The 13,322-nt window shown below is 40.7% G+C and overlaps 1 protein-coding gene across 2 annotated transcripts; it reads right to left on the bottom strand.

The window, feature by feature from the left end:
* Positions 1-1,261: 1,261 nt before the first annotated feature.
* On the bottom strand, positions 1,262-13,077 carry atg13 (ATG13 autophagy related 13 homolog (S. cerevisiae)). 2 transcript variants are annotated; one of them, XM_071545106.1, is made up of 18 exons: positions 12,929-13,077; positions 12,086-12,166; positions 11,774-11,854; positions 11,395-11,514; positions 11,175-11,221; positions 10,502-10,642; positions 10,134-10,174; positions 9,733-9,829; positions 9,395-9,502; positions 8,265-8,355; positions 7,949-8,047; positions 6,287-6,370; positions 5,854-5,963; positions 5,579-5,732; positions 4,784-4,861; positions 3,563-3,628; positions 3,128-3,256; positions 1,262-2,319 (listed from the first exon to the last, which is right to left on the bottom strand). In XM_071545106.1, the coding sequence occupies exons 2-18, from the start codon at positions 12,152-12,154 to the stop codon at positions 2,242-2,244; spliced, it is 1,593 nt and encodes a 530-aa protein (XP_071401207.1). In that variant the 5' UTR covers positions 12,155-12,166; positions 12,929-13,077; the 3' UTR covers positions 1,262-2,241. The 2 variants fall into 2 exon arrangements, with proteins under 2 accessions (XP_071401207.1, XP_071401206.1); XM_071545105.1 differs by lacking the exon at positions 7,949-8,047 and having other exon boundaries at positions 3,563-3,670.
* Positions 13,078-13,322: the final 245 nt, after the last annotated feature.

Here is a 13,322-nt window from a genome sequence, read left to right as displayed (position 1 = left end):
GGTGGGATGATAGTATTATTGGGGTGTGCAAAGTAATGGGTTGAACGTATCGAGGCAAAGAAGTAATGAGGGCAGACCTCAATTTACAGTACTTTTTTTTTTTTTTTTTTAAATCCATGATCTCAACCAACTGTATGATGTTCTAAGTTGAAGGCCACAGTACCTCTAGGAAATATGATTATTTCAAGAAAACAATAGCCTGGATTTTCTGAGCCAAATTATGTTAGTGCAGGGATGAATAAAACATTTTACAGAAAATATTCTTCCAACTAAGTATTCATAGTCATGGCAGTAAGGAAGAGTCCAGGTGAACTCCTTTAGACACTGCAGACCTACGAGTCCAGGTCAGTGATAGTCATTGTACAGACTGGTTAAGGAAGTGCTCCTGGCCCATTTCCTTGACCCATTTCAGCTTGTAAACTGCAGGTCAAACCCTTCAAGAATCCATGGGAATATAAAATAATAGAATAACACGGAACTTACAAATGCAAAAGCACAGTATAAAACAAACAATGGAGGGTAAGACAATAGTAAAAAAGTATAAACACATAAAAGCAAAATGGGATTTAAAACTAAACTGTTGATGAAACTTGACACCTTGTGTTCAATGAGTTTCTGCCTTAGAACATATGGGATGGACACAGTCTGACAATGGGATTGGCTGTCTTTAAGGTACAACCCTCTGCCAATCGGTTCAGTCTCGCTACTGCCAAGAAAACCAGGCACAAGGACTCATTTATCCCTACTGCCTTAGACCTCCTACATGTTGGTAAAGGAGGAAGACCATGATTGTCAGTCATGAAGTCATGCTGATGAGGATTTCTGAAACTCTTGAGATGCAGTATGACCTTTGCAATGAAATCTGTGCATTGCAAGTAAACAAAAGCTCATGTTCCTGACTCATAGTAAACACTGTCCTTCTCCCTTCAACAAGACACCACACATGTTGAATTAAACCAGTTTTATTTGAACAGAGCAGAGCAGCCATGCTTTTATTAGGACACCTAGACCAACAGCAGATAAAAGTGCAAATTAAAGTTTTCATCCAGACGCAGACTGAAATGGTGATGCGGTACCTTCTGTCGACAACTAGAGGTGTGTATGCATTAGCCTACCTTTTACCAAACCTCACACTCAAAAAATATCCCAAAATATACATATGTATGGTGAAGGGAATCCATAACGGTACATATATTCCCACGTCAAGCTAAGCCAAAACTTAGCGTGGAATTGTATGTGTATTTAACCTTTTTTTTTTTCCTTCCTTTTTACAAATGATGCCTCAGGAGCTGGAGTTAATTCACTTTGAATTCAGTCAGTTAGGGCTGCTAGCATCGAGGTTAGAGACTGGATTGAATCCCCAGACCGGCTGGGAACTTCTGGGTAGGGAAACTGAATTGTGCCATCTCCTTCTATCAGACCCTTGGGAAAAAAGGTTAAAGGAATAGTTCACCCAAAAATGAAAATTCAGCAGATGACTGAATTTATATTTTTGGATGAACTATTCCTTTAAAAAAAAATAACTGCAATAAATTTTTCTGGATACGACAACCTTCGCATACCACACGTTTTCCAATATTTCAACTTGGAAGGAAAATCCGTTTTTCTGAATCGGAAGTGAACTGACACCAGCCTGGGGCGTGCTGACAGTACTCGCTGGACCTTTAACCCTTTGTGGCACAGATCCTGACGTGTAAAGGCCATGATGAGACGCGGGGCAGCTTTCTGAGGCAGTGAGGAGTGGCTAGTTAGCTTGAGCGGGGGATGGAGGGGAGGGATGGATATAATACAGTGAGCTACAGTGAAGAAACGTATCGTGAAAGTGCTGGTTGGCATGTCGGTGTCCGGATTTGTGCCACAAACGGGGGGGAAAAAAAAGAATTATTTTCTATTCGAGACGGACCAGATTTCTGACTTTCACAACAGAGAGGCGTCCGTCTGCCAGTGTGATCAGAGCAGAGAGTTCAGTATTTACAAGGAAGAGGCTGCTCGATACAAGCTGATAAGGAAGGCGTGCGCACACACACACACACACACACGGCAGGGGTTCACATTAAAACATGGTGATTTAGTCTAAGTGAGTGATTCTTAACGGACAGTGCAGTCTCCAGTCCTCTCCTCCCCTCCTTCTCTCTCCTGTCTCGTTTGCCATCGTCCATTTTTTTCCTCACAGTTTCCTCACTTCTAGTCCTTTTCCTTCCAGCCTCTCTTTTCTCTTCTTCTTCACGCGTCCCTCTTCCTCTACTGGAGCATGTCAACGAAAGCGTCAAATTCGTCGATGTTTTTCTCATAGACGGCCAGTTTCTCTGGGAGAGAGTCCTGCAGAAAGAAAATACATACAACTATTACTACTGACGTTCACATGTGCTGATTAAAGCCGATTACACCCTCTGGTGTGAAAAATATAGAGTTGCTCCACACTGCAGCTGTCAACATTTCCATCAGGTGCTGATGAAGGTGGCAACCTGCTTTAGGCCTATATATGATTTTTGAGGTGGATCAGTAGAACAGAAGTACTTCAGTATGGAAGCCCATTTCCGCCAGTGTGATTTAAAAAAAAAAAAAAAAAAGATCCTGTAAGTCATGAGAAACTTTCTCAAAATAATGACTTAGTGTACTATACTAACTCATTGTTTTGAGATACTAACTCATTGTTTTGAGATACTAACTTATTATTTTGAGACACTAACTCATTATTTTGAGATACTAACTCATTATTTTGAGATACTAACTTATTATTTTGAGACACACCAAGTCATTATTTTGAGATACTAACTTATTTTGAGAAATTAACTTATTATTTTGAGACACACCAAGTCATTATTTTGAGATACTAAGTCATTATTTTGAGATACTAAGTCATCATTTTGAGATACTAAGTCATTATTTTGAGATACTAAGTCATCATTTTGAGATACTAAGTCATTATTTTGAGATACACTAAGTCATCATTTTGAGATACTAAGTCATTATTTTGAGATACACCAAGTCATTATTTTGAGATACTAAGGCATTATTTTGAGAAAGTTTCTCATTACAATGACTTACAGGAGCATTTTTTTTTCAGAACACTGGCAGAAATGGGCTTCCATACTTCCGAACAGAACCGTGAAGCGTTAACTGTTACCAGGTCATCGGCCATAGACTGGGAGCTGATGTGTAGAGAGAGGCTGGCCAGCTGAGGAGGGTTCTGGAACTCCCTGTAGAATGTCCCCAAGTCCATCGGCAACAAGTCGTCTTTAGAGAAGGCCGGGCGCTATGGAGAGAGGGAGGGAGCGAAAGAGAGAGAGAGAACAGGTAAACTAGTTACAGATTAACTTAAATGGAAGACAGTAGAGCAGGAAGGCCATCTTTATGACAACTTGTTTACTTCACGGACAGTTCCAGCGTGGGAAGAGTTTTTGATTTTGACAGCGTTCATGTGACGCTTCCTTATGGGAAAGTCGTACATCCCATAATCCTGACATAACATTTCTACCAGGGTTTTGATGTGATCATAAACAGAGAAGACTTGGGACAGTGGTGACCAGGAGGGGGCTACGGGAGATCCAGAAGTACGTACAAAGTCCACCATGACAAAGTCGTCCTGCTGCGCGGATTCTTCTGAGCCCTGGGAGTGGAGACTGGCCTGCAGGGGGGAGGGGCAGGGAGGGGAGTCCGGAGGCTGGACCTGAACACACACACACACACACACACACACACACACACACACACACACACACACACACACACACACACACACACACACACACACACACACACACACACAGTATTAGTAAATGCAGGTATGTTTTGTGTTTGTTTGATGGACATACCTGGACCACAGTGACACAGATGGAAACAGAGGCAAAAGGAACATTCACAATGTTGACCCATAACATTAGCTAATGCTAGCAGTCAGCTTCTTCATGCTGTTGCCAGGTAACACTTTACAATAAGGGTCACTAAGTTAAGATTACTGGTCACCAACTTAATTAACAGTCAACTAATGTGTCTGGTAATCATTTACTAATGGTGTTCATGTTAACTAAGGTATTAATTTATACATTATTTAATAGTCATCTTTATAAACTATTAAATAATATATAAATTAATACCTTAGTTAACATGAACACTATCAGTAAATTACACATTAGTAAACTACTGTTAAGGGTTAGTTAATGCTTATTAAGCATTAACTAACCCTTAACTTAGTGACCCTTATTGTAAAGTGTTACCAGTGTATTTATATAGCCCTTGGCTTTATGACAAGCATCTCTACATACCATATCATTTCATATACCATACTACAACAAACACACTCACGCTCACATTCACCCCTATGGGCAATTTAGTCTCTGATTGAGCTGAAGCATGTGTTTGGACAGTGGGAGGAAACCCGTGCAAACATTAGGAGAAGCCAGGAGCTAACTGCTGTGAGGCCACAGTGCTAACTGAGCCACCGTTAGCCATTAAGACCATTAGCTGATGTTATGGTTGAACATCATTCCAGTTGCTGTGGCCTTTGATTTGGACCTTCTCCAGCTCTGATCATCTCTGCACCGCATCCAAGGATCACTGTGGTGTAGATTAGATTTTTTTTGTCCAAAGACCAGTTGACTTTCCCTCTGTTTCCATCTGCTTCACTACTTTCTGGGTAGGGTTTCCCACCCAGAGTATGATGCAATTAAAGATTGAGCCTTAATACAACAGATATCCTGAGGTTATGAGAGCAGTCAATTAGGTAAGTCCACTTTCACTTCCACCAGCAGGTAACACATCAGTTTAAAGTATATGAAGTTACCATGGGGTCGTTCTCCTCTGAGTCCAGGCCTCTAGGAGCGAATGCTGCAAACGGCAGGTCCAGACTGGCTGCTGTTACCTGCACACACACACACACACACACACACACACACACACACACACACACACACACACACTCTTAATTCACCACAACCAGCTGGCTGTCCATTATTGTACATTAGACCAGAGGTTCTCAATTGTTTTTCAGCCAAGGACCCCTAAGAAGATAGAGAATATACCGGGGACCCCCTCATTCTGATTTGTGATTTTGGGCTATATAAATAAAAATTGACTTGATATGTATGTCTCTTGGAATAATCTGACGTAGCCTATTTTTTACACTTCTATAGTCTTAGTTTTGTGAAAGAACAACACAAGAGAAATGTATTAGAAAGATATTAGATATGTATTAAAAATATTTGCACCATCTCAACACAGAATACCCATAAAACAATCAATCAATTAGCTGCAAGTAACACTGTACCTGAAAATATCAAAGGGAAATCAGTAGAAAAGTGATAATTTGAAGTGCATTTTAAAAAAAACTTTTTTTATGTCATGATAATTTAAATGAATCTGAAAACTTTTCACGGACCCCCTGGCAGAGTGCCATGGACCCCACTTTGAGAACCACTGCATTAGACAATACAATACAATTCAACAATACAAAACAACATACTCATACAATAAATACAAGAGTAAAATCAAGAGGACAGCACAGTATAAAAAATAATAGAGGGTACAACAATAGTAAAAAATATAAATGCATAAAAGCAAAATGGCATTTAAAACTAACCTGTGTGCTGGGTTTATTGACAAAGGCTCCGACTTTCCTTGTGAACGCAGAGAGAGCCTCCACTGGGTCAGAAGGAGAAACACTCCTCCTCCCTTCATCCCTCCTTCCATCACTCCTTCCCTCTCCACTCTGTGACAGACCTTCATCATCACCACTAGGAAGACGGGAGACACACGGTATGCAGATGTGTTACGGTCATTTTGTGCTATCGGCCAGAAAAAAAAAAATCAAAAAGTGAAAGCGTTGAGTTGAGCTGGATGTAAGGAAAGGGTTACCTGCTGCCAGGTGTGTTGGGGGCGTGGTCCGCCGGCAGATGAGCGTCAGCTCCATGGGGAGGATGGACAGGAACCAACGCAACACCGCCCTCCTTCCCAGCATGCAACACCTGAACAGGTAGAACAAAAAGGACGGAGTTACATCTGGAAGTACTGTCCTCCAAACCAATAGAAAAACATCATAAAGGTTTTTAACAGCATCTCCACCTGTCATGAAATTTATCAACACATCCCGAGAGACCCTAACACCTATCCACCTACATGTATACAGCACAGAGGGGTTGCTGAAAGGCATTCTGGGAAATGTAGGAAATCACAAACTGAAGGAGACAAGTCAGGCTGAGGGAAAGAACGCTCCATCACAAAATAACTCCTGGAATGTATCGAGTGGAGTCTGCTTCCTATTGGCTGGCTCTTTGACTGTATGTGTTACCTGGTGTGGATTGGCAGCAGGGTGACAAAGCTCAGCAGCTCCTGCAAGAGCTGTAGGCTGGTATGACAACCTGGAAGCATACAACTACAGAGAGAGAGAGAGAGAGAGAGGGACAGATAGAGAAAGTTAAATAGAGAAAGAGGGAGGAGAACCTTTGACTTTTGATGTTCTTTGATGAAACATCTTACAACAAAACAGAACGTCACCAAAATCGCCTTTAAAGAATCAACCCCTCATCCACTCCATCCAATCCACACAGTACCCCCCAACACACACACACACACACACACACAGGTATAATCAACATTTGAATCCAAGCAGTCGGACCAGACCCTCTTTTCCCATCATGCATATTGCATTGTGAAGCCCCCAGACTAGTGGCGTAGTCAGGATTTTACCTTTAAGTGGACAAATAGAATTCTGATTTATTATTTACCACTGAGTCACAGACCCAGATCCACTTGTGTTGAACATCAAAGCATTGCAGGTAATTTATATCAACTCAAGTCTCTCAAGTAGCAGACCTAATTGCAAAAGTAATTTATTTCTCACAAATGGTAGAGGAATAATAATGATGATGATGATTTGAAGTACAGGTTTCCTTCTTGGGATTACAGTGTTTTATGGAGTTGTGTATTCCGTCCAACTAACTGCACTATGAGGGTTCTAGTCATTTCATTTGGTGGCTCAGTGGTCTAAGTCCTGGGTTCCAATCTGGCCCAGGACCTTTGTCGCATGTCATCTCCCTTTCTCTCTCCCAGTTTTTCCTGTCTCTCTCTACTGAATAATAATAATAATAATGATACACAAAAATGCCACAAAAAAAAAAAGAAAGACAGTCCTACTCATAGAACTTCTCCCACCTCAATACGTTCACACAAAACACAGTACAAGTCCTGGCCAATATGTTCCAAAAGGCCTTATACTGACATCTTGTACAAGCTTGATGTTACATTTTCAGTAACAGACTGACGGGCCCCTGGTGAGATAACAAACAAGTTGTCGCCATTTGGTCAGAAAAACTAAAAGGACAAATCTCAAATCTCACAAATCTCCCTACCCCTTCACAGAAAGAGAGAGACAGAGAGAGAGGGAGAGATAGGTTGTTAAAAAGAAGAGGACAGTCTTCAGGTTAGCTCAGCTACAGCTCTGTTTAATGAGGCCTTTTCTTTCTCATTCAGGGTTCCTACACATTTCTGCTAAGCAAACTGCACGGCTTTTCTGTGACTATTCCATTACATACAGAGTAGCTGGACTACTGGTGCTTAAGGTCTTATTAAGGTAAACCTACATTGTTGGACAAATGGGCATGGTTTTTCCTAAAGCTTTTGGATCAAAAAGAATTGGATCAATAACTTTTTTCAGCCGTAGAAAACACCATTTTCAAATTCCATAACAGCCAGGTTTTGGAGTAAGCACTCGATGCACGTTGGACGACGGGGGGGCATTAGATATTTTTTCAAAATCATTCAGCCCTAGTGTAAAATATCAAAAATTGTTGTACATTTCTGCACTGAATGTGTAGCCACACAATTTTTGTTAGCTTCAGAAAATCCTGTTAATAAGCTTCTAATGCAACTCTGACACACCGAGCAGCAACACACACTAACAAACATTCTGTCACACACACACACAGTCTCACAGTGGACAGTGTAGACTCACAGTGTGAGTGACAAGTCCAGGGACCAATGGTAGCTGCAGACTGTCCAGGGGGAGGGGCTTAGACGGCTTAGAGGGGGAAGGACTCAACGTACACACACACTGAGATAATGCAGAGATACACACACACACACACACACACACACACACAGAGAGAAACACAATACAAAGACCACAAGAGAAAGAATACAGACAGACAGAAAGAGAGAAAAAGAGAAATTGAAATGAAAAACAGGAGTGAAAATGGAGAGAAGAGGCCACAAAATAAAGGAATGAAAGGAAAGCAACAGTGGGAGTAAATGGGTCTTAGTGGTGTTACCTGAGAGGGAGGGGAGGTAGAGAAGGAGGTGGTGCAGACCTCCTGTGAGTCCTCAACTCCTGCAAACGCTCCGTCCTCCTCACCTGGAGGTCTGGACACACACATGCACACACACACACACACACACAGCCCCACCATTATCATGCTGCTCTCAGATCAACTGAAGAATAGAATTCTCAGAATAGAATTCTTGCCCGTGTTTAATGTTATTCTAGCACGGCTAATGGCATAATTCAACTTATTCATAGGGCAGTCATATTTTATGTACGTCATACTCAGAGTGGGGAGCCCTAGCTGGATGACAGTGAAGCAGATGGAAATGGAGGCAGACCTGACTGGTATTTAGACCAAAAACTTTATATATACACCAAAATTGTTCTTTAATATCGTGGAGAGATTAGCAGATCTGGAGGCCAAATTACCCAAGAACAGGGTCTCTGCATGTTTCAGAAAGCCAAATTTAAGACTTTATTTAGATATTTTTAGTGCTACATGAATTTGAATTATAAACCAATTTAAATACCATAATAAAGAAACAAAGCTGACAAAACCAGGTTATTTCCAGTTGAACATAACTAGTTTCTGTAACAAATCTATCAACCACATCTGGCTTCATCATGGAGGTCCATTGGAGAATTGGCTGTGCACAAATAATGTCTAAATCTATAACAACCAGGCGAGAAAAAGAGAGATATCTGAAAAAGATTGTTGTGGTATGGCTGTAGATCCATTCAGTAATGTTATATGTGAATAAGCGAATAGTCTGATAGGGTGGATTTGTTTCCAAATATATGCAACTGACACAGTAAACTGTCTTGTCTTCAGCCCTAGTCTCTACTCCAAAACACTCTGAGTTGTAGCCTGAGAAGAATCTGTTTAGAAATGGAATTAGGTGTTCACAGCATTGCTGCCCTGCTGAGGACCTCCAATATGGCTGCCAGAGGATGTGTTACATCACCTAAAAGCTCTTTATTGTTTGGTTGAAGGCTGAGATGGAACTGCAGCAGGTAACTCGCTATGTGTTCGGTGGTAGTATGAACTTCAGTGGAGTTTCCACTGACATGGAGGTGAGTACATAAAGACAGGATTTTCATTTTGGGGTGAATTGGTCCATTAATCTCCATAGCTACCTGTAGTTGCAGGGCTGGCCCATGTTGGCTGGGAGCTGGCTGCCATAGGGAGGATCCAGGAAGTGATCAACAATGATCCCCATGATGGGAGCTGAACGCTCAAACTGTCTGGAGGGGAGGAGAGGACATTTCAACTGCTGACTAGTTATAAGTGAATAATTACATTTGGATACATTTCAAATTAGAATAATATATAGCAATTGGGAATAGGAAATTGGAAGATTATTTCCCAATAACTAAGAAAATAATACTATTATTTGTAACTACTGGTCAAGTCTGTTTTTTCTTCCTTTGTAAAAGCTGGTTTGTGGTTGGTTTACATTTTGTGTGTTAGTTACCTATTGGACATGAATGCCAGGTTGGTGCGATAGGCACAGGACAGAGTGACTGTGCCAACAGGAGTGCCCACCACACCGACACGTACCGTCTGAAAACCTTAACAAATAACAACAAACCTCAACAAATAAGCACATCAGCACCACCACTCGCATAGCAAAGATGACAATGTAAAACATTAGATTGTTTGATTTAGGTTTTGCATATTGTTTATTGGACTAAGTGGGCTTCATCCTTTGTTGAGGCTGTAGCATTAGTATAGTGAGTTGATTGTATTTTTCACTGCTATATAGTCAGTTGCATTTGAAACCTTGAAGCTGGTCACCTATGAGGCATGGAAGATCAAGATGAAGATCAGTAATAGTTTAGAGCATGTTAGTCAAGAAGTTAAATTTACAGTTACCTTCTCCCAGTCCACTCAGCTGGACTTCTCCAAAGTAGATCCTAGACAGGAGAGGAGACACAGGAATAGATAGCAATAGATGAATGATCAAAAAATGAATTTAACACAAGCAATTTTGTTTTTAGAGTTTAGATAATATAACTGAAGGCATTTTCAGGACCTGCAGACACTTGAATGAATGAGACTAGTTTCCAAAAAGGCATGTATCTTTGATGCAACTACCAGGAACATTTTTTCAATAAATTTGGTTCTGGTACGTTTCCCTTCCAGTAACTGACAGCAAAAATCTTTTACCGATCAGGCCCTAAACAGAAGTCAGTAAGTCAGTTAACGCAGCAGTATGGTGAGACAAGCATTAGTCCAATTACCTGTATAATATGACATAGTCGTGTCCCTGTTTTCTGGACAGTTTATAGGCAGGTGTTACTCTGGTGATTGCCAGCAGTGACTTGAGGAGGAGAGACAGACGATTGTAGACCGTATATGACACCTTGATGTCCTTGTCACACCTGCAGGGATAACAGACAACACATCAACTACATTCTGCAGTAGCTTGTAGTAGTTTAAAAAAAATTTATACCTGGATAGCGTTGGTAACACTTTACAATAAGGGTCACTAAGTTAAGGGTTAGTTAATGCTTAATAAGCATTAACTAACCCTTAATTAACAGTTAACTAATGTGTCTGGTAATCATTTACTAATGGTGTTCATGTTAACTAAGGTATTAATTTATACATTATTTAATAGTCATCTTTATAAACTATTAAATAATGTATAAATTAATACCTTAGTTAACATGAACACCATTAGTAAATTACATATTAGTTAACTGTTAATTAAGGGTTAGTTAATGCTTATTAAGCATTATCTAACCCTTAGTAAGCATTAACTAACCCTTAACTTAGTGACCTTTATTGTCAAGTGTTACCATAGCGTTTCAGTAGTTTCTTACTTTACTTTAACTTCAAAGTGTCAAAGTATTCCTTTAACACATGGCCTATAAATAACAAAACAATAGTAAAAAAATAGAAGCCACTCACTTCTCATTCATCTCCAAGCACCAAGTTTCTAATTCCATGGAGTCGCCCTGAGAGCGAGAGTGAGGGAGAGAGAGAGAGAGTGAGAGAGAGAGACAGAGAGGTAGAACTGTATTTATTTACCACTGCATGGTACCGGCTCGAGTCGAGTCGAGCTCGCCAGACAATGGACAGTGGTAGGTTTAGCTAGGTCACCCTGGTGAGGGTTGATGCAGATTTTTACCTCTGATGTCTTGAGGGAGATCTCCACACACATAGAGCGTCCAATGCCTGGAAGCTGGCCAGCCAGAGCCTTCTTGGCTTCATGAGTCACTTCTGGGATGTCTTTAATGGCCAAATTAAACTGGTGCAAATATAGAGACAAAGGTATTAGGAGGGAAGAAGAATGGGTGTATGGAGATTGGAGATGAGGTGTCGTCTAAATGAACACATTTGTGAACCATCTTGGAATCGGAGAACATCATGAGGGAACAGTGTTAACACCCTGGGGTGCTCCTGGTCCTGTAAAATGGCCTCACATTCCTTAACTGTTATGCAACCGTGCAGATCAATCATCAGTAGGAATGGGATGGGAAGGGAAGGGAATGAATGAACGGTCTTACCCAGTCAGAGCCGGTAGGTGATGAGGATGAGCGAGTGCAGATCTTCTCGCCAAGACGAGCCTGGACAATCACTTGGACAGTCTACAAACACACAAACAGGACATAAGAAACCAACCTGTCAGGGCACAGCATTCAGTAAACTGTGTACAGGTCATGTATTCAAACTGAGGACACATGGGCAACAGTCTGAGGCAATGGAGAGGGTGATATTGCCTTCAGAAGGGATGGGGGACTATAACAAATAGAATCAATATGGATAACCTAGTGGGCTATAAGGAACAAGAGAATCATGAGAACATACTCCCTTCTTACCTTCAAGGCAAAGAACTTAATGAACTTGTCCAAGTCTTTTTTATCCTGGGGGCTCAGGTCACTGTCCATGTTGTCACAACCCTGCAATCACACCATGACAACCCATTAGGGATGGACAGAAAACATAACTAACACCCGTTATTCAATTATCTGATTAGTCTCATAGTCCACCTAACTGTGGAAAATGTTGATTTGTCTTTTTCAGGCTCTCTCTTCTAAATTGTAGTTGGTTTTGCCGGGATTAAATAAAATATATCGTGGTCTAAAATTGTGAGCACACACTAATTACAATAACGTACACCCAACATTAATTTTAGTAAATATTATGTGTGCAATCACAATGGATGCTGTGCTAATGCCTGATAGTCAGATAACTGATAACGGTCGACAGAAGGTTGGCTTAACTCTAATAACTAGTGTTTGCTAGCTAGTTAGCAACACTCGCTAACTGGACGCAATGTAAATACACTGAAAATGCTGCTTCAACAGAGCGAGGGAAAATAGCGTTTGTCATAATTGCTGTAGCATATAGCTAATGTGTTTGCCCGTGTAGTTTATTATTTTAAATTGAATTAGCTAGCTAGAGTGGCCTCCACGTTGACATGAAATTGTGTCAACAAGATTTGGAGGCCATGATAAACCAGAGGACACTGACAACCACCTAATCCGGTACACCGTGCGAGCAAACAAATATCAAAAGCTACATTTCTATCATTCCATCTGTCCAAACGTTAACGTTATACAAAATACAAGCAGTGACTCACTAGCTAACTAGCCCTTGGCTAACGTTAGCTAGCTACCACGCACTTTACTTACACTTCATCACAAAACGGCAAAACTTACATTAGTTTTTTTCTAGTCAGTGAGGTGTTGATAATATACAAAACAATCTAATGTTGAGATAAAATGCAACGTTTTGTTCCAAAACTATCTATAGTCACATTTTAGTGTAATGCGACGACAACAGCAGCTGTGCTCATTTTCTGTTTATTTTCTTCAGGTCGACGTGTTTGGATAACAGCACTTTCGCGAAGGCACTTTCGCTGTTTTTTGTAACGCTCGAAAAAATTTATAGTTGAGAGAAAACAAACAAATCATACTTTAGCGAACAAAATGACGAGGAAGTTGCATTTGTTTTTAAGTGAAATACTGATGTGATTATGTTAGCTAAAAAAAACAAAAACAAAAAAAACAATAAGCGACACATAATCAGTCGAAACTGCGTCTTCACACCACA

This window comes from Centroberyx affinis, unplaced genomic scaffold (genome assembly GCF_046629955.1).
Source record: "Centroberyx affinis isolate AG114_WGS23_722 - 3 ecotype Tasmania unplaced genomic scaffold, CSIRO-AGI_Caff_v1 ptg004772l_1, whole genome shotgun sequence".
NCBI classification, from domain to species: Eukaryota; Metazoa; Chordata; class Actinopteri; order Beryciformes; family Berycidae; genus Centroberyx; species Centroberyx affinis.
This window is presented reverse-complemented; position numbering and strand designations above follow the sequence as displayed.

Coding starts and splice junctions, on each gene's coding strand:
- atg13 (XM_071545106.1), bottom strand. CDS start 12,154: ATGGACAGTGACCTGAGCCCCCAGGATAAAAAAGACTTGGACAAGTTC. Junction 10,175..10,501: donor GACTATGTCATATTATACAG/GTAATTGGACTA, acceptor TCTCCTGTCTAG/GATCTACTTTGGAGAAGTCC. Junction 4,862..5,578: donor TCAATAAACCCAGCACACAG/GTTAGTTTTAAA, acceptor GTGTGTGTGCAG/GTAACAGCAGCCAGTCTGGA.